Consider the following 21,367-nt stretch of genomic DNA (forward strand, 5'->3'; position numbering starts at 1 on the left):
ATATCCTAGTTCTTTGGAGGAGTGGATGTTTTTAAGCAATTATTAAGTTTGAGTCTAGTTTTATGACACTTTTTTTTTTGGCTTTACCTCAGTTATAACTGTCATAACTGTTCTTTTTATGTGAAAAATTTCATTTCAACGTTATAATTTTGGGGGGTTCTACAGTAAAATTCCAGATGTATGGTTTTTGCTGTATACTTTTAATAGTTTTTGTTAGATATTGCAGAAGTAACCTTTTATATCTTCAGTTTTCTCTGGAGAGAGATTTCGCACAGGTACCAGCCACAGGCTTTCAGTTGAGAAAGACTGGAAGTAGACATTCCTGTTGTAGTGATTTTGGGTGTGGGGGGAGGTGGGATGCTGAAGGTAAAGGTGGGAGTAGCAACGTTTGAGAAGGAGAGTTCATATTTTTTAATGGCTCATGATCATCTCTATATAGCTTCCATAGCTTTTTTTCCCCCCATCTGAGGGATTTTATTGATGTTATTAATTTATTTTCAGTGATATGCACAGTTTAATGTTTTTTTGTGACGGCTTGGGTGGATCTAGAGGGCATTATGCTAAGTGAAATAAGTCAGACAGAGAAAGATACCGTATGATCTCACTTGTATGTGGAATCTAAAAAACAAGACAAGCAAAACAAAATGAAAATAGACTCATAGATACAGAGAACAAATGGGTGGTTGCCAGAAGGGAGGGAGGTGGAGGGTTGAAATAGGTGAAAGGGATATTAAGAGGTACAAACCCCCTGTTATTAAAAAAAAAAACAAAAACCTCCAGGGATGTAACATGCAGCATAAGGAATATGGTCAATAGTATTGAAATGACTTTGGGGACAGGTGGTCACGAGACTTACCAGGGTCCTCATTTCCAAACGGATGTAAATGTCTAAGCCCTGGTACACCTGAAGCTAATGTAAGAGTGGTGTTTCAATAGAAGAAGTTTCAACAGATGTATACGTGTATGTAGCCCACATGCCTGTCAAGAGACAGAACGTAGCCATCAAACCAGAAAGTTCTCTCGTGCTCCTTCGTGCTCAGTCCCTGCCTCTCCCCCACATCCCCACAACCACATGCCTCGATTCTTTTGACAGAGGTGAGTTTGCCCGTTCCAGAACTTCCTATAAATAGTCGCACCTTATGTAATCTAGCGTGTCTGGTGTGCTGTCTTTTGAAGTTCATATGTTCTCTTCTATGTATGAGTAGTTCATTTTAAAAAACGCTAATATCCCATTGTGTGAACATATTACAGTTTGTTTATCCAGTGTTACTGGAAATGCAGGTGTTTCTAGTTTTTATCTGGTATGAATAAAGTTACTTGGATCATGTCTGTGCATGAACATATGTTTCCATTTCTCTTGGGTAAATGCTTAGGAGTGGAATTGCTGGGTCATATGGTAGGGGTTCAACTGTAAAAGATGCTGCCAAATATTGATGCTTTTCCAAAGTGGTTAAATGGTACATTCCCACCAGCAATATATTTAACTTTCCAGTGCCCCACATCCTCACCAATGTTAGGAATTGTAGTTCTGTTTGAATCTTAGCCCTTCTAGATGGTGTCTGTTGATAGCTCATTGTGGTTTTAATTTCCATTTCTTTGATGTTTAGTGATGTGGAGCTTTTTTGTGGGCTTATTGACCAGTCATATATTTTCCTTTGTAAATTGTTTGCTCAACTCTTTTGCCCATTTTTGTTTTGGATTGTCTGTTTATTGTTGAATTGTAGGAGTTCTTTATATATTCTGGGTGTTAGTCTTTCGTGAGGCGCGTACACACAGACGGACACACACATACACACAGTAAATTGTTCTCAACGTCTTTGCCTTGACTATTCATTTTCTTCATAGTGTTTTTTTTTTTTTTTTGCGGTACGCGGGCCTCTCACTGTTGTGGCCTCTCCCGTTGTGGAGCACAGGCTCCGGACGCGCAGGCCCAGCGGCCATGGCTCACGGGCCCAGCCGCTCCGCAGCATGCGGGGTCCTCCCAGACCGGGGCACGAACCCGTGTCCCCTGCATCGGCAGGCGGACTCTCAACCACTGCGCCACCAGGGAAGCCCCATAGTGTCTTTTGATGAGCAGAAGTGTTTGCTTCTGTTAAAAAGTCTACTTTGTCAATTTTTAACTTTATAGTTAATGCTTTCTGGTCCTGTCTGGGATATTCTTCTCCCAAGGTCTCAAAAAAATGTTTTATTTTAGAAGTTCTACAGTTTTTAAGCAGTTAAGTTCTCGTGTCTGTGATTTATCATGAATTACACTTTGTGGGTGATGTGATGGAGGAGCTCACCACCTCTCTTCCCCACATGGTTATCCATGCCACTTGTTGAAGACTTTCCTTTCCCCCCGAATTCCTTTAGAACCTTTGTTGACAACCAGTTGACTGTGTACATGTGAGTCCCTGTGAATTTTCTGTTTTGTTCTTCTAACCTGTCTGTCTGTCCTTGCTCCAGTGCCATGCTGTCCTGATTACTTTTCTGTGGTGTTTGGCTGGAGTAGACCACTATTATCTGAAAGTTTTCTGTCTGGCAGAGCTGTCCCTTTCTGGTCGTTCAGCTGGAGAGGGCAGGCTTCTGTTGTTGTTTTTATCTGAGCCCGCCCGTCTGTCTGGCTTCTTTTGCTCTAAGTCTGAGACGTAGAGACAAAAAGAAAACTCAGGGACCAGTGTTGGTCCTCGGATCCCGAGGTCCCTAGCCTGTCTGCCTTCTTGCTCTACCTGTCAGTCTGTTGTCTTCTCTTAGCTGTGTTCACCAGGAGGAATAGGGATACGTATTCTTTCTTAAATGTTTACAAATTTACATCATTTCTCCTTTTGCCTCAGGAGTAGGAATTCCTAATTTTTTAATTTGTTTTATTTTCTTTCCTTTGGCTATTTATGCTGAAATTTACTGTGGACCATTCGAGGCCTCCCTCTTCTGCCCTCTTATTCAGCGAGGTTCAGGCTCGCTGTGGCTCTCCAGTGCTCAGAACAGTCCCAGCGCCAGTGTGTTCTTTCCTCTGAAATCGCCCTCTATTCGGGCCTCACTCCTTCCTGTGTGCAGATAGCCGCTCCCCTTCTGTTCCTCCCAACTGTGGCTGAGTCAGGTCAACAGCTATTTCTCTGGAGTAGTTTTTGCAAGATAATCTGTTCAGTGCGTCATGAACAAAACTCTCTTCTTTGTCAGTTCAGTGTGGAGACTGAACTGTAAGTCACCAGCTGCTGTAGCAGCACAGAGCAGGGAATGGTCCAAACCCGCCTGGCATTCTGTTGTTCGCGGTCCTGCCCTCATTCCTCTTAGCCCCAGTGTTGTCACTTCCTGGCCTTGGACTTGGTGATGACCCATGTGTGGTGCCTGAGCCCCTCAGCTTGGCTCCAGTTGGCTCTCAGTTCAGAGCCACCTTGTCTTTCAGTGTCTTTTGTGTTGCTTCTTCGTGAAACTGCTCCCGTCCAACTTGTCTTCTTGCCGTTCTCATAACAAGCCCCACATTTCTGCTTGTGTCTGTAATGCCCTGCTCCTCCTGGCATGTGTGCCCTCTTGTGTGTGTGTGTGTGTGTAGAGGGCAGGTTACTGGAAAGAATGTGTGTTTCGAGTCAAGCAGATCCCAGTTTTATCTCTTGCTGTGTGGCATAGGGTAAGTTACTTCACTTCTCTGAGCCTTAGTTCTGCAGTTTGTAAACATGGAAAAACAGTTTTCTCACAGGACATATAAGGTTAGTTAATGTATATGAAAGTTCCTGAAGCCACAGGAACTCAAATAAAATGTGGGTTTCCTTTCTTTATTTCTGTAATTAAAAGTTGAGGCTAAGGGCTGGTTCATTTCTTCTCATCTTTGTGTCATTAGCCGACACAGCCTGTTGAGAACATAGAAGAGACTAATTAGATTGTTAAGTAAACAAACATCTGACTACTTCCTGTGCAGCCTGTGCTGTGTGAAATGCTAGGACTCGCGAATTATTGGGCAAGACGGCCCTGTGCTCACAGGTCATTAAAGCCCAGCAAGGCATGTGCAGCGCTGGAGGTGTGCTCCGCGCATTCTGCGGGCACAGGAAGGGGGCATGGCTTAGACTGGGTGGGGTGGGCATGAGGGGGGATTCCTGGAGAAAGTGTGGCTGGTACTTGATCCTTTTTTTAAAACATTTTTTTTAGGTATAATTTACATACCATAAGATTCACCCACTTAAAATGTCAATTTACGGTTTGTAACCATCACCACAGTCAAATCTAGACCGTTTTCATCACTCCAGAAAGATTCCTTGTGCCCATCTGCAGGCTTAATGTTAAAAGATGAGTATGAATTGGCCCTACAAAGATCCTGGAAGGAGGGCTGGGTTCCAGGGCGTGAGGAAGACAGCATGCAGGGAGGCGTATGACATGGGTCCGTGGGGACAGGATGCCCGTCAGTGGTCTGTCTGTGTCGAGCTATGCTCCTTCCCCGCACCTGTGCTTTGGCTTCCCGGGTCTTTGGACCTCAGTTTCCTCACCTGTGATGTGTAACTGATAGGCTGGTGGGATCTTGGCTCTCTTTAAACTCTCAAACCTGGGCTGGTCAAAACCATCCCTTCAATTAAGGGAAGAATAGAAATGTACTTTTGAAAAATAATAGGACTTCCCTGGTGGCGCAGTGGTTGGGAGTCCGCCTGCCGATGCAGGGGACACGGGTTCGTGCCCCGGTCCGGGAGGATCCCACGTGCCGTGGAGCGGCTGGGCCCGTGAACCATGGCCGCTGAGCCTGCGCGTCTGGAGCCTGTGCTCCGCAACGGGAGAGGCCACAACAGTGAGAGGCCCGCGTACTGCAAAAAAAAAAAAAAAAAAAAAAAAAAGCCAGTCAGGGCCTATGAAGAAAACCTAAAAAATTACAGTGATGCTTACAGCTCCTTTGATGGAATTTTTCCTGTTTAATGTTTTTCCTGACTAGACAAGCAGTAATGTATACTGGGTATAAAACTTATGAAATGCAGAAGAGTAAAAAGATCACTTATAATCTTATAATTCACAGATAATTATTTTTAAAGTTCCCTTGTTCTTACAGTTTTTTGCATATGTTTATTTAAAAATTGATATTGTGCTATAAATAAAATTGCTTTCCCCACACTATTAAATATTGTCAAAAACACAATTTTTATGAGACTAAAAAAAGTGGCCTGTTCGTTTAAAAAAAACCCCAATAATAGTAATACAAGTAATAGATGGGCATGGTAAGGCTCAAAATATGTAGAAAGGATAAAATAAAGAAATCTTTCTCTCCCCCCCCTTTTACAACTTCCAAGAGTTAACAGTTTTTAACTATTTCAGAAGTTGCATGTTGTGTGAGTTTATATTCCATTATTTGGATCAATCATAATTTAACTGATCTTCCATTGATAGCCATTTAGATTATGTTGTTTGTGCTGTCACAGTGCTAAAATGCGTATTTTCATGTACACATCATTGAATTCTTGTAAAAGTATATCTGAAGGATAGGTTCCTAAAAAGAGGAATTCTTGGATCAAAGAGAGCACATTTAAAATTTTGATAGGGACTTCCGTGGTGGCGCAGTGGTTAAGAATCCACCTGCCAATTCAGGGGACACGGGTTCGAGCCCTGGTCTGGGAAGATCCCACATGCCGCGGAGCAACTAAGCCCGTGCGCCACAACACTCTAGAGCCCACGAGCCACAACGACTGAGCCCACGCACGTAGAGCCCATGCTCTGCAACAAGAGAAGCCACCGCAATGAGAAACCCACACACCACAACAAAGAGTAGCCCCCACTCGCCACAACTAGAGAAAGCCCGCACGCAGCAACGAAGACCCAGCACAGCCAAAAATAAATAAATAAATATATTAAAAAATAAAATTTTGATAGATATTGCCAAATTGGTTTTCAAAAAAGATGGTGCTGGTTTACACTTCAGCCATCAGTGGATATTCTCCCAAATGTTTGATCACATCCTTACCAACACTTGGTATTAATCACCTTTTTTGTTCTTTGCCAGTCTGCTGTTAGAAAAATGGTAACTTATTTTGTTTTTAAAATTGTAATTGTACTTGAACATTATTTTCATGTGGATATTAGTCATTTTTCTATAAACTGCTTCACATTCTTTGTGTAGGTGTCTTGATTTGTTGAGATTTTCATTGATTTGTGAGAACTCTTTGCTTTTTAGAGAAATTAGCTCTCATAATTTACACATCTTTTTACACATTTGTTTGTCTTTGTTTATGGTCAGAAATAGCAGTCTTATCACTTGTGTTTGTGGATTTTTAAAATTGCAAAATCACCTTAGAAGTGAGTGCAAAGAGAAACAAGTGATTCTAATAGTTTTTCAAATTAATATCATGAAGGCATTAAAGAGGAATAAGAACTAATCCAAGTAACTTTTAAACACAGTACTGTGTACCATCTGTCTAATGAAGAAAAAAATGCAAACAAATCTTGAACTTTTCTTACATTTGTCCTTTGGGTTTTTTTATTCTTTTTTTAAATTTATTTTTTATTGAAGTGTAGTTGATTTACAATGTTGTGTTAATTTCTGCTGTAGAGCAAAGTGACTCAGTTATACATATATATACATTCTTTTTCGTATGCTTTTCCATTATGGTTTATCGCAGGATGTTGAATACAGTTTCCTGCGCTGTACAGTAGGACCTTGTTGTTTATCCGCATTTCTTTGTAGTGTCCATTCTAGCGAAACTAGTGTGTGTGTATTTTAGGACTGAGCAAATGAGGGTTCCATTGTTTCTTTCAACATAATTCCAGTCCAAGATAAAATAGCTGTTATCCACATGTGAATTGTCCAGTGCAGTATAGAGCTATGGCTAATGATCTGTATATATAACTTTAATTGGTTTATAAATTTTGATACTGAACTATTCATGTGTAGTTATATTAACAGTCTTCTTAATTTATTATTCATGGTTGTTTGGCCATAACTTAAAAAAAATTAGGATTTTATGTTGGATAGCAATCCAAAATGAAGCCCATTACAATGGTGGGTTCTTTTTTAGAGGAAACTCTGTGTCCTACTTTGAGAACCCACTTTCATTTGGTTCATTTTTTTCACACTTGAAGATCCAGTGCTTTCAACTAACTCTTTGAGAACCGAAATGTGTGGTGCGCGAATGTAACTTGAGATGGCAAAATGAACAACTATTTTTAAAGGGGGGTTGTGAAGAAAAATATTTTTGATTTGTAAATGCAAGATTAGTTGCTGTTTTGTGTGTGTGTCTGGCGCCCTTATGTCTTGGTGGTCGTTGGGTGACTGTGATGTGCTCTCTCCCTCTGCAGGGGTGATGGGCAGGTAACAGACGCCCTCCTCACTGTCGTCAAGGAGGCAGCATGACCGAGTGCTTCCTGCCCCCCACCAGCAGCCCGGGTGAGCACCGCAGGGTGGAGCATGGCAGTGGGCTCACCCGCACCCCCAGCTCTGAGGAGATCAGCCCCACTAAGTTTCCTGGATTGTACCGCACGGGCGAGCCCTCGCCTCCCCATGACAGCCTCCATGAGCCTCCCGATATAGTGTCTGATGATGAGAAGGACCATGGGAAGAAAAAAGGAAAATTTAAGAAAAAGGAAAAAAGGAGTAAGTGCCATTTTCTCTGTGCTGTAGCTAAAGTTTAGATAAATTTCTACTCTAATTATGTGTACCTGCTATCTTGTAGAAATATATCCAAAGACTCTTGTTTTATATTTTCTTTATTTTTCTGCATCTCAGTTTTTGTATTTTAGGGTGTTATTCTCACAAATAAAAATACTGAATTTCCAGAAATGGTGAAGTTTTCTGGTGGAGGTTTCTTAAATTTTAAATAAAAGTATGAAAAGTAAATATTGAAATTTTGTCCTTATACAGTCTTACTCTCTTGGCGAGGTTGTGTAGGCCAGTTGGGGTACATGGTGAAAAAAGTATGTATTTGGTTTCTTAAGCAAATGCCACCATGCGTTCCATTTATGATTCCTGTTCTGTAAGGATGAATCATTTAGACATAGCTTTTTAGCATGTTAAAAGCAAATCAGGTGAGTTATTTTAAGTAAGTGTGATTTTAGTTTCACGGTATTTTTAAGTTAATTTGTATTTGAAGCATAACATTTGGATAGAATGCACAAATTGTGTACAACTTGATGAATTATCACAAACGGATACACCTGTGCTAATTACAAGGCTCTGGAAATAGAGCATCATCAGCATCCTAGAAATTGCCTGTTGCCCCTTCAGGGGGGACGCCCAGCACATCTGGACACTGCCTGATTTTGGACTTTTGTACATGCAAGTAGATTTCCTTTTGTGGGTAGTTTCTTTTGCCCAGTGTTATGTTTGTTAGATTCATCTGTGTTATTCCATATGGCAGTAATTTGTTCATTTCTATTGCTGGATTTTGCACTAATATACTAGAATTTATTTTTCCATTCTACTGTTATTGGTCATTTGAGTTGTCTTCAGTGTGTGTTATGAATCGTGCTTCTCTGAACCTCATTGTCCAAGTTTATGCATTTCTGTTGTGTGTGTGCCTGGGAGTGGAATTGCTCACAGGCCATGCTCATTTCAGTATCTGTAGATCCTGCAAAACAATTTCCAGAGTGCTTGTACCAGTTGACATTCCCACCAGTGGTGTCTGAGAACTCCAGTTGCTTTCTGTCATGGTATTATGCCCTTAAGACTTCTGCCATTCTGGTTGGTGTGGGGTTTGTGGTATTGGTACTTTAATTAGAGGGAAATGTATGCAATACCTTTAATTTTTGTTATAAAATAGCTTGTGAGGTAGTTGGCTAAAGAAAAGGAGAGTTTTAGATGTTAAAATAAAAAAGAACAGTGAAACCAAACTAGGATAACTCTAATATTGATACTAAGCAGTTATCAGTGTGAAACCAGGGCTTCTGACGCAGGGAAGTGGCCACCATCCCGAGATTAGGGAGTTTCCTGGTTCTGTTCTCCCCAGATGAGGCTTCAGTCCCAGCTGCCATCTGCAGAAAGAACTTAACAGCTGGAGACAGGAGAGCAAAGTGTGATGGGGATGACGGGAGCGTCTGAACAGTAGTGCATTTCGTGTCATGATTGGAGATTGCTTCACATTATAGGAACCAAATATGAAGAAACCTAAGCTAAGTAGAGTGTAAGTTAGAGGGCCTTATTCAGCTGATGAGAGAATGCTGTGCATTATATAGGGATTCTCTCCATTAGCCCTCTGTGTAGATAATACATAAATTAAGATAATAAATGATTATTTATAATAATTTGGTTTGCAGAAATTCCAATTGCACGTGTGTATAAAATAAAACCAGTTTCAAGGGTAACTGGCTCTCTGCTCGTCGCCCTCTTGTGGTCAGGAGACGTCACGGCAACGCCTCATTTTAGCTGGGAAGCCATTGAATGAATTGCTGAGAGTACCAGGAGGGCTTGGCCATGGGGTGAAAAGCTAGGTAGCTAGGGCCAGGTGGCACTTCTTTGTCTTGTTTTCAGACATTGAAAATGGACAGTTTGACATTCAGCAGACATCTGACTCATGCTCCCTGCATTTCTTTGGCAGCTGAAGGCTATGCCGCCTTTCAGGAAGATAGCTCTGGAGATGAAGCCGAAAGTCCTTCCAAAATGAAGAGGTCCAAGGGGATCCATGTTTTCAAGAAGCCCAGCTTTTCTAAAAAGAAAGAGAAGGATTTTAAAATAAAAGAGAAACCCAAAGAGGAAAAACATAAAGAAGAAAAACACAAAGAGGAAAAACATAAAGAGAAAAAGTCAAAAGACTTGACAGCAGCTGACGTGGTTAAACAGTGGAAGGAAAAGAAGAAAAAGAAGAAGCCAATTCAGGAGCCAGAGGTGCCTCAGATAGATGTCCCGAATCTCAAACCCATCTTTGGGATTCCTCTGGCTGATGCAGTGGAGAGGACCATGATGTACGACGGCGTTCGGCTGCCGGCCGTCTTCCGGGAGTGTGTGGATTATGTGGAGAAGCATGGCATGAAGTGTGAAGGCATCTACAGAGTGTCAGGTATGGGGCTCGCGCCACATGTACTGGTTTTTAAAGGTTAGCTTCACTTCCACTTTTCAAAGGAAGGGAACAAATACTCACTTGTGAGGAAAATTGTGACACGGGTCCTAAACCTCATTCATTCATTGTGTGTGTGTGTGTGTGTGTGTGTGTGGTGCCCCTCACCTGGGTGCCTCCGTGAGGCTGGGCGTTGGAGGGTGGTCAGCAGGGAGGAAGGACATCTGGGTTCAGGACGCTTCTTGGCCACAAGACACAGTTACTGACAGTCGTTTAAGTATTTCCTGAGTTCAGCTGAGGGATGCACAGTGTTCTTGCTAAATGTTTAGGTTCTTACTAAAATGTTTAGATGTGGATACCTCTGTGTCCAGGCGCGGCTCTTATGTGCATTAGTGAAGTTGAGGTTCCATTTCTCTACATTCCGTGTGTATGAAAACTTACATTTCATACTGGCAGGAAAGTAATTCATATTGGGTGTCTAAAATCAAGGAAAATGCATGCTGTCTAAAGTAGAAGACTCTATTTCTTACAGAGCAGGGTGGCTTTGTGTTGGTGTAGGATGCAAGTCCTGACCTGTGTGGCATCCGTGCTGTTGTCATCACGTTCCTGTGGTTCAGTGTCTTGGTCCTGGACCTTGAGGCTATAATATTCACTGTTGCTCATGCGTATTTCATGATGAGTTAAATCATACACATTTAGAATAAAGAGACTAGATTTACTTTTTCCATTTAATTGGTTCATGCACATTTCCAGAGGGTGGATTTGATATTTAAGCTTTGTTAAGAAAGGGCCAGCATGTTTGATAACTGGGGAGACCTTTACATAATCCCACAGATAACATGTTATCATTTAAGAGTGTTTTGGCTAAAATGCTACTATTTTATAGAAAATAAGATAAATGAATTAGGCACTGAATTTGAATTTATAAGTCCTTAGTTACATAAAAATAAACACATTTAAATGAATTTGAAACTTGCCTTTTAAGAAAAATTTATGATGGATTTTTAAAGATCTACACAGTACTAACATAGTTGCTTCTCTCACGTGATTTTGATAGGTGTGAAGAAATTTTGTTTTAGGTGAAAGTTTCTCTGAAGAGTTCCTACAGCTTTGTTCAAAGGATTCTTTTGTCTTTGACCTATTTTTGATGTTTGCATTCTTTTGGAGTCGGAGGTGTGGGACTCCTTCTCTGAATTCACGTGTCAGAGTGTTCAAACTGAGCTGCTCCCCTGGTTGTTGGCTCCTTGGAGGCCAAGCTTCTGCTTTGATCAATTTTTTTTTTTTTTTTTTTTGCGGTACGCGGCCCTCTCACTGTTGTGGCCTCTCCCGTTGCGGAGCACAGGCTCCGGACGCGCAGGCTCAGCGGCCATGGCTCACGGGCCCAGCCGCTTCGCGGCATGTGGGATCCTCCCAGACTGGGGCACGAACCCGTGTCCCCCGCATTGGCAGGCAGACTCTCAACCACTGCGCCACCAGGGAAGCCCCTGTATTTATTTTTGAAGCTCTGGCAGAATGCTGCATTCAGCACTCTGGACTACAGAGTTTATGGCTGTGACTTTTCTTTTTGAATGCTAACAGTATTATTTTCTGGTGGAGAACTCTTGATTCTCACTTATCCATATATAAGTTCCAGTTTTAAAGCTAATCTATGATTTTGCATATGCTCTTTCTGTACCTGGAAATTTGTGCACTTTTCACTTGTGCAATTTTCTGGGCAGGCGCTGTTGGGGGAAAATTACAAATCTATAAAATGTATGTGAGAGAGAGAGGAGGTTTTGGTCAAGAATTTCAATGAAAATTATCACACACCATGTTTTACTCAGTAAAAAAAAAAAGGAATTATTTTCTAACTTTTCTGCCTCAAAATAAAGATTACACAAAAATAAGATTCATATTATTATTTTCCTGTTTGGAGTTGTTGATTTCATTTTGTCAGTGCTAGATTAAGTTACTGATTTATTGTGATGGCATTAAGTGGTTTTCACATAAGGAATGTCAGAGCCCAGATGTAAGCACTATTGATTGTAAAATGCTGCTCAGACTAGGTGACTCTCGAGTGTTTGTGTTTACCGTTACAATCTGTCAGCCTTAGTTTGTGGCTTGTTTCCAGTAATTGGCCTAAAGTTTTTTTTAAATTGAAGTATAGTTGATGTACAAAATTATATAACTTTCAGGGATACAACATAGTGATTCAATATTTTTAAAGGTTATACTCCATTTATAGTTGTAAAATATTGGCTATATTCCCTGTGCTGTACAATATATCCTTGTAGCTTATTTATTTTATACATGGTAGTTTGTACCTCTTAATCCCCTACCCCTCACTTGCCCCTCACCCCTCCCCTTTCCCCTCTGGTAACCACTAGTTTGTCCTCTATATCTGTGAGTCTGTTTCTTTTTTGTTATATTCAAAGTATAGTTTGTTTTACTTGTTTAGATTCCACATATGAAGTATTTTGTCTTTTTCTGACTTATTTCACGTAGCGTAACACCCTCTAGGTCCATCCATGCTATTGCAAATGGCAGGATTTCATTCTTTTTTATAGCTGAATAGTATTCTGTTGTGTATAGTACCACATCTTGGCCTAAAGTTTTAAGTATCGAAAACAACAGAAAGCTACCTTGTGTTCTCATGAGCAATCAGTGTCACTGAATTATGTCACTGAAATGCACATTGGACTAAAAATCTAAAATACTTAGTGTCTGAAAAACATTTGTGTGTGTTTCTGTCCAGTAAGAAAAGCAAAACAATTCGATTTTAGTAACCCAAAATTTCACTTTTCTTTTATTGTAACCCTGTTTCAGATTAAGAAAACATGTAAAGAACTTAAACTTAGAAATTAGATGGGTATTATGTAATGAATAATTTTCAAAGAGTTTGTTTAGATAGTGAACTCACCTTTTGCATTTATGATACAATTTTTACTTATAAAAGAGTAGTCACCCACAACTTTTTGCAACGTGCTTGTATGTACTGAGTTGTATTTTTATGTTGTCAGTCTTGTGACTAGTTAGGAAAAGCAGTTGGCCGCTCATGTAGAACAAGGCATATGCTTAGATTGTAGTTTAATTTTTGCCTGAATTTTTACCTACCTATCTTTAAATAAAAAACAAGTTTTTTTCCCTGAATCGATTGGCATATTTGCTTGATGTTTCTGTGGTTACTATGCCTTTTGTTTTGAGTATTGAGTTTGTCCATTATCATTTAGCTTTTGGTTATTCGTCCTCTAAGTGTAGTCTTTTATCTGCTTTAATGGAGGAATTGTATGAACCGTGTGCAGATTAACACTTCATATGGTCAGGATGGCCCTTCTCTGATCTCCCCCAGGGGTAGGCACAGTGGGGAAGAAAGCTGTGCGTTGGATTTTTTTTTTTTTTCTTGATACTTTCTTTCTCTTTTGAATTCGAATGTTCTAAGGAATTAAATCCAAGGTGGATGAACTGAAAGCAGCCTATGACAGAGAGGAGTCTCCAAACTTGGAAGAGTATGAGCCTAACACTGTGGCCAGTTTGCTGAAGCAATACCTGCGGGACCTGCCCGAGAACCTGCTGACCAAGGAGCTGCTGCCCCGCTTTGAAGAGGCTTGTGGGCGGAGCTCAGAGGGCGAGAAGGTGCAGGAGTTCCAGCGCCTGCTGGAGGAGCTGCCCGAGTGTAACCGTCTGCTGATCTCCTGGCTGATCATGCACATGGACCACGTTATTGCCAAGGAGCTGGAAACAAAAATGAACATCCAGAACATTTCTATAGTGCTCAGCCCGACTGTCCAGGTACACGGCCGGCCCTGGGGATGTAGGGAGGGTTTCCTGTTGCTGAGTCACATACCAAGCAGTGAACCAGGGACGGTGGGTAAGGGGTTAGCCTGAATGTTGGCCTTTTTATTTCACAGTGTGGACAGTGTTGGCATGTAAGGTAATGAGCATGTCGGCCTTTTAGCTGCAGCTGTGAAATTTGAATATTGTCCAGTCTTTGGTGTGGTTTGTAAGCAGTTCCTGATGACAGTGATCTGTCCTTAGTGGAAGAGGAGCCCGAGGTACCTGCAGTTACAGTTCATCTGCAGTGTTTTAAGGATTTCAGTTACTTCCTCAAATAGCATTACTGCTTAGTCATATCACACACACATACAGACTCAGGCTCAAGGGGCCCTAACGTTATTCATTTGGTCAGGGATTTGACCTGAGGACTTCATGAAGAGGTGTATATAGAGTATTTTACAGAATCTTAATCTGAGGAGGCATTTCAGAGAGGTGGGTGGTGTGTTAGTTGGTGTCTCTTTACAACATAAATTCCTGGCCTTCGTTTTCTGCTGCTCACTTGGTGCTTGCGTAGAGCATGTGTTTTCCTTTAATTGGAGTTACTGATATTTCAGTCAGGCCAAGAACAAAGGGCAAAACATGAGATGGGGTTATAGTTTTTATTTTAAGCTTTTTAGCCAATATACCAGGTTATTATTGGTCACTGTTATAACACACTGTTACATGTAAGAGTGTATTTTCTTTCACTGAAGATTCCTTCATTGCTCGTTGATTATATTTTGGAAGCAACATGTTTCTCAAATTTCATATTAGTCAAGTTTTCAGAATTTGGTAAATATTACATTGTTACTTAATATAACTGTAGTAGGGATGTTGGTGTCACAGAAGATTCAGGTGTGTTGTCAGAATAAGTTTTAGGTAGGAAATAATTTCTTGTATTAACTTTTTAGCCAGCGTAACGTCCTGGTCTCTTAGCATTGGAGCATCTATTTAAACACGGGCTCTGGAGTCTGCCCAGAAGCATTCGTCTCTGGAGCAGGGGCTACCACACTCAGCCCAGCTCTGCAGCTGCAGGCTCCTTTGTTCCTTAGTAGATCCAGTTGCATGTGTTAAAATGTATCACAGTAACTTGAAAATAAAGAACATAAGATTTAAAAAATCAGTTAATGTTATGGTGCTAAAACAGAACAGATTGATGATCATCGGCCTCTGCATCCATTTCTTGGCTTTTTCCCCACAATTCCTCATAGTGCTGAGTCCATGACTTAACTCATACTTTCTCATTCTCTTCTTTAAATTGGCCACTGATTAGCAAAACATGTCTAGTCACTACTGAGGATGCACTTAGGCAACAGACACAAATGAAATGAAATGATAATTTTAATATTTTTCTTGCAAATCTTTTCTTTTGTTTTTAGATTAGCAATCGTGTCCTATATGTGTTTTTCACACACGTGCAAGAGCTCTTCGGAAATGTGACACTGAAGCAAGTGACGAAACCTCTGCGATGGTCTAACATGGCCACGATGCCCACACTGCCCGAGACCCAGGAGAGCATCAAGGAGGAGATCAGAAGACAGGTGTGTGCAGCCCCCCTCCCAGCCTCCAGAGCCAGCCCTCGCTCTGACCCCATGGGAGACTGCAGTGCTGAGAACGATGGCCTCCTGTTCCATGAACACTTCCTGTGTGTCTGGAGCTGTGTCAGGCACACTCTTCATGGCACACTGAAGCCAGAACTTCCCATCTGGCACTATTTCATGCCAGTTAAGGCAGAACATCATAGTGGACAGAGCACATGTTTGGAAATCAAAAGACCTGGCTTTAAATTCTTGCTCTGCTCCTAATTAGGCATGTTACTTAACCTCCTTAAGCCTTGGGGATTGCATTTAAAAATGAGTCCTCTCCTAGGTTTGATGTGAAGATTACCTTAAATGAAATAATGCGTTAAAGATGTTCACCATGGTGCCAGGTATGTTGTAAGCAGTCCAAAAATGTTAGCTTATCTGGACAAGGCTGCTTTATTGGCCTTATTTTACAGATAAGAATAATGAAATTTGGAGAAGTTAAATAACTTATGCTATGTCACCTGGTTACTAAGCTGAAGAGCCAGGATTTGACCCCAAATCCTTTGTTTTCCCACTGTGCTACTGAAACAGTGCCATTTGGTTGTGTGTGTTTGGCAAGCTCAGTAAGAAATTCAAGGCTAAGGCGTTTACTTATATTTGATAATTATTACATCTTTTGTTTGCATACAAGTTATCAAATCCCTGCTTGCCTTTCTTCCCTTTTGTCTGCTCTGAGCTCCCATTTCTTAGTAGTTGATGTGCTGGGGAAAGGGATGTGAATTGACTACTGGGAACCATTGTAAATTGATGGATTAGAACCCAATGCTCAGGCAGAAAAAATAAAGATGATTTTTCAGTCATAACCTTGAAAAAACAATTCATGCATTATGTCATTTTTTTAATGATAATTGAAAAGTAGATTCTGCATTTTTAGAAATTGCATGTGGTTTTATTTTAAAATGACAAAACATGGAATCCTATACAGTGTGTGGTGTGTTACTTTCTAGGAGTTTCTTTTGAACTGTTTACATCGAGATCTGCAGGGTGGGATAAAGGATTTATCTAAAGAGGAAAGATTATGGGAAGTACAAAGAATTTTGACAGCCCTCAAAAGAAAACTGAGAGAAGCTAAAAGACAAGTGAGTAAATTTATTATTTTGGCACATCATGTTTATAATGAAATGTAAAAAGAGTGCACTGGAATCTTTTATATACCATTTTAAGTTATTTTTTTAAAGTACAACCCAATTTATATTGGGTTGGCTGAAAAGTTCGTTCGGGTTTTTGTTTAAAAAAAAAAAGCTGAACGACCTTTTTGGCCAACCCAGTGTAAATACCTTTTGAGGGGAAGTTCCCTGATGGGAGATTTGTTCACATGTTTCTAGTGCTGGATTATTGATCCTTCAGCTTGGTATGAGGGAAATGCTTCATTTAATTTAGAAAGTTGAGTTTTTTAATTAAACAGACTATTTGGCGAAAAGATGTTTTGTCATTTCTTGCTTGGTTGTACCTGTAAACAGTTTTCCAGGCGTGAGAAGCAGTCAGATGGTGATATGTTTCAAAGACTGCAGGGGAGTTTGAGGGCTTTGAGTCAGAAACACATGGAGGTACCGAAGATCAAGAGGGGCTTTCTTTACCTGGTAACAGGCAGGGAGGCGTGTGCCTCATGATGAGCTTGGGGTTCGTGAGCCAGACTGTTGGTCTCCCTCTAGTTTAGTGTGTGTTGCTTGGCGCTGGGACTCTGAGTTTCCGGCCACGCCAAGGCTGAGGTCCCAAATCTCTGGACCCTCTTACAACCCACGTGCAGATTCAATGCCAGGGTCCAAAGACCACTTCCAAGGAACATGAGTTAGCATTTGTCCGAGTGGGACAGCATGGTCCATGGTGGGTCGCAGTTGTGGTTTTGCTAAAAGACAAGACAACCCATGTTGCTTCGAGGGCAGCAGTTTGCACTTACGTGGGGATAGCTTTGTCAGGAAGGAAGCTGTGATGGAGTTTCTACACCTGCACTCTAGGACTAGCAGACACCCTCTGTGTATTTTTCTTCCTTTTTCCCCACTTGCCAGATTATCTATCTTTTGCTTCCAGTGCCTGTTTTTGATTAATTATTCCCTTCATGATTCGGCCTGGAATCAGGTTTTAGTGACAGACCAACCAGTCCTCCTGTGGTCACTGTCCACCATGTGGCATTGCCCATCAGCCTTTAATGAAGGGTCTCTGACCCAGGACAGGGAGGGTCACGTGGGCTCGGCTTCCTTTCTCTTGTTCCTGCATCTCTCTTGGATAAAGGAATTGTGACATAGCAAACCAGAGCCAATATAGAAAGGGATGGATTACCTCTACTTTGCCAGTTTCTTGATGCTGTCTTTTCGTGTCTGCTTATTAATTCACAAAGTGCTCCAAAGGTTCCATCAAGTTGATTTCAACTTTGAGGAATAAATGACTTTTAAAGATAGAAGTAATATAACTCATTATATTAACAGACTAAAAATAAGAAAGTAGGGCTTCCCTGGTGGCGCAGTGGTTGGGAGTCCGCCTGCCGATGCAGGGAACACGGGTTCGTGCCCCGGTCCGGGGGGATCCCACGTGCCGCGGAGCGGCTGTGCCCGTGGGCCATGGCCGCTGGGCCTGCGCGTCCGGAGCCTGTTGCTCTGCGACGGGAGAGGCCGCAGTGGTGAGAGGCCCGCATACCACAAAAAAAAAAGAAAAAAAAAGAAAAAGAAAGCACAATATCATGTCAGTAGATGCAGAGAAAGCATTTGGCAGAATTTGACACTTAACTCATGACAGAAACTCGCAGTCACTGCCTTTCAGCCCGATAAAGGGCACTTAACAGAAAAAACCTCTGATTTACATTGTGCTTAATGGTGAAAGTCTGAATGCTTTCCTCTAAGATTGGGTATACAAGCAAGGCTTTCTGCTTTTACCACTTCTATTCAACATTGTACTGGAGGTCGTTCTAGCCAGTGCACTAAAACAAGAAAAAAAGGCATATGGATTGGAGAGAAATCAGTCTTTATTATACGTAGATGATGTGATTGTCTCTATATAAAATCCTAAGGAGTCTGTACAAAATCGAATGACTTTAGCGACATTGTAGCATACAGGATCAGATGTACAAGTCTGTTGTATTTCTGTATATTCGCAATGAACTATTGGATAGTGAACCTAAAAAAAATAGACATAAATTAAAAATATATTTATATTTCAATATTGTTAAGATGTTAGGTTTTTACAGATTGATCTGTGGGTTCAATTCCAATCAAAATCTAAACAGGTGATTTTGGTAGAAATTAACAAGCTCTTCTAAAATCTGTGTGGAAATACAGATGACCTAGAATAGCCTAAACAGTTTTGAAAAAGGACAACATTGGAGGGCTCACACTACCTGATACTAAGACTGTAAAGCTATAGTAATCAAGACAGTCTGTATTGGATAAGGATAGATACATAGAAAAGAAAGTCCAGAAATAGACCAATACATGTATGGGCAGTTAATTTTCAACAAAGATGCTAAGACAATTGACTAGGGAAGTTTTTTCTTTTCAACAAATGGTGCTGGAACAATTGGATATTTATATGCAAAAAAAAAAAGAAGAAGCTGACTTTTTCCTTCTTTCCACACAACATATACAAAAATTAGCTCCAAATGAATCATACACTAAGACCTAAAAAAACTTCCAGAAGTAAACAGAGGAGAAGAATCTTACTGACTTTGGCTTAGGCAGTGATTTTTTTTTTTTTTAATTTTATTGCAGTATGGTTGATTTACAGTGTTATGTTAATTTCTGCTGTACAGCAAAGTACCTCAGTTATAAGTATATATATTCTTTTTCATATTCTTTTCCATATGGTTTTTCACAGGATATTGAATATAGTTCCCTGTGCTATACAGTAGGACCCTGTTGTTTATCCATCCTATATATATACTAGTTTGCATCGGCTAATCCCAAACTCCTAATCCATCATCCCTCTCCTACCCCTCTCCCCCTTGGCAACCACAAGTCTGTTCTTTATGTCTGTGAGTCTGTTTCAGTTTCGTAGATAAGTTTGAGTCATGTTTTAGATTCCACATCTAAGTGATATATATGGTATTTGTCTTTCTCTTTCTAGTTTACTTCACTTAGTATGATAATCTCTAGGTCTATCCATGTAGCTGCAAATGGCTTTTTTTATGGCTGAGTAATATTCCTTTATATATATACCACATCATCTTTATCCATCTGTTGATGGACATTTAGGTAGTTTCCATGTCTTGGCTATTGTGCATAGTGCTGCTGTGAACATAGTGGTGTATCTTTTCGAATTATAGTTTTATCTGGATATTGCCCAGGAGTGGGATTACTGGATCATTATGGCAACTCTATTTTTCAGTGTTTTGAGGAACCTGCACCAATTTACATTCCCACCAACAGTGTAGGGGGGTTCCCTTCTCTCTACACCTTCTCCAACATTTATTATTTGTAAGATTTTTAATGATGGCCATTCTGACCAGCGTGAGGTGGTACCTCATTGTAGTTTTAATTTGCATTTCTCTAATAATTAGTGATGATGATTTCATCTTTTCATGTGCCTGTTGGCCATCTGTATTTTTTCCTTGGAGAAATGTCTATTTAGGTTTTCTGCCCATTATTTTTTCTTTTGCGGTACGCGGGCCTCTCACTGTTGTGGCCTCTCCCGTTGCAGAGCACAGGCTCCGGACGCACAGGCTCAGCGGCCATGGCTCACGGGCCTAGCCGCTCCGCAACATGTGGAATCTTCCCGGACCGGGGCACGAACCCATGTTCCCTGCATCGGCAGGCGGACTCTCAACCACTGCGCCACCAGTGAAGCCCTTCTGCCCATTTTTGATTGGGTTTTTTGTTTTTTTGTTACTGAGTTGTATGAGCTGTTTGAGTGATTTCTTAAATAGGACACAAGGTCCTTGAACTATGAAATAAAAATTTGGTAAATTACATTTCATCAAAACGTGCTCTTCAAAAGATACTAAGAAGATGAATATGCAAGCCAGAGACTGACCGAATAGTTGCAAAAAACACACTTGATAAAGGACTTGAACTAGTATGTATAAAAAACTCTCAAGACAAACCAATTTTTTTTAAACTTTATTTTTTTAGAACAGTTTTAGGTTCATAGCAGAATTGAGGGAAAGGTACAGAGAATTCCCATATACCCCTTCCCCCCTCATGCTTAGCCTCCCTCATTATCAGCATCTCCTGCCAGAGTGGTACATTTGTTACAATAACAAGTCAATTCTAAAAAGGCAAAAATTTGAACAGGCACTTTACTGAAGATTATATATGGATGGTAAATAAGCACATGTGAAGATGCTGAACATCATTAGTCATTAAGGAAATACAACTTAAAATCACGAGATACTACTACACACCAACCAGAATGACTAAAATTAAAAATACCAAGTGTTGACAAGAATGTGGAGCAGCTGGAACTCTCCTGTATTGCTCTTGGTTCAATCATTTTGGAAAACAGTTGGAATTTTCTTTTAAAGTTAAGCATGAGGTTACCATCTGACCCAGCAATCCCACTTCTAGGTATTTATCTAACAGAAGAAGGCATATACCCACACAAAGCAAATACACAGTGTTCATAACAGGTCTTGTTAAAATTGCTCAAAACTAGAAAGGACTGAAATGTCCATCAGCTGGTGAATGGATGAACAAATTGGGGTACATTCACATCATGGAATATTACTCAGTAAACTACTGATACAAACGACAAAATAGACGAATCAAAATTAGCAATGTGCCAGATAAAAAAGACTACTTACTGATTAATTCAGTTTATATGAAACATAAGAAAAGACAAAACCAGAGCAGTGGAAAGCAGGTTAGTGGTTGCCAGGGGCAGCATATGGTGGAAGAGCCCAAGGGCACTTGGTGGTGATGGAGATGTTCAGTGTCGTGATTGTGACGGTGGTTACTTGACTGTATACAGTCGTCAAAACCAGTTGAACTGTATGCTTAAAATCAACCCCCTCCAAAGAAAAGAAAGTATTACAGAAGGTAATTTATGTGGGAGCGTTCTGGAAATGGTGAGCACATTAAAATTGAACATTTTTCTTCCAGTGCAGCCACAAACTGAGATCCACACATTATTTTC

At 40.7% G+C, this 21,367-nt stretch overlaps 1 protein-coding gene across 4 annotated transcripts in view; it reads left to right on the top strand.

Moving 5' to 3' along the window:
• Window positions 1-21,367, top strand: part of RALBP1 (ralA binding protein 1) — a 47,658-nt gene that overhangs the window by 14,952 nt on the left and 11,339 nt on the right. For all 4 annotated transcript variants that reach the window (XR_013831392.1, XR_013831393.1, XM_079943126.1 and 1 more), the window contains exons 2-6: window positions 7,240-7,534; window positions 9,474-9,932; window positions 13,348-13,697; window positions 15,101-15,262; window positions 16,255-16,386. Coding sequence is in view for 2 of the 4 variants with exons in the window: in XM_079943126.1 (XP_079799252.1) it covers window positions 7,291-7,534; window positions 9,474-9,932; window positions 13,348-13,697; window positions 15,101-15,262; window positions 16,255-16,386 (1,347 nt within the window). In the remaining 2 variants the exon portion in view is untranslated. The remainder of the gene's footprint in view (window positions 1-7,239; window positions 7,535-9,473; window positions 9,933-13,347; window positions 13,698-15,100; window positions 15,263-16,254; window positions 16,387-21,367) is intronic.

Source organism: Stenella coeruleoalba (assembly GCF_951394435.1).
Source record: "Stenella coeruleoalba genome assembly, chromosome: 14".
NCBI lineage: Eukaryota > Metazoa > Chordata > Mammalia > Artiodactyla > Delphinidae > Stenella > Stenella coeruleoalba.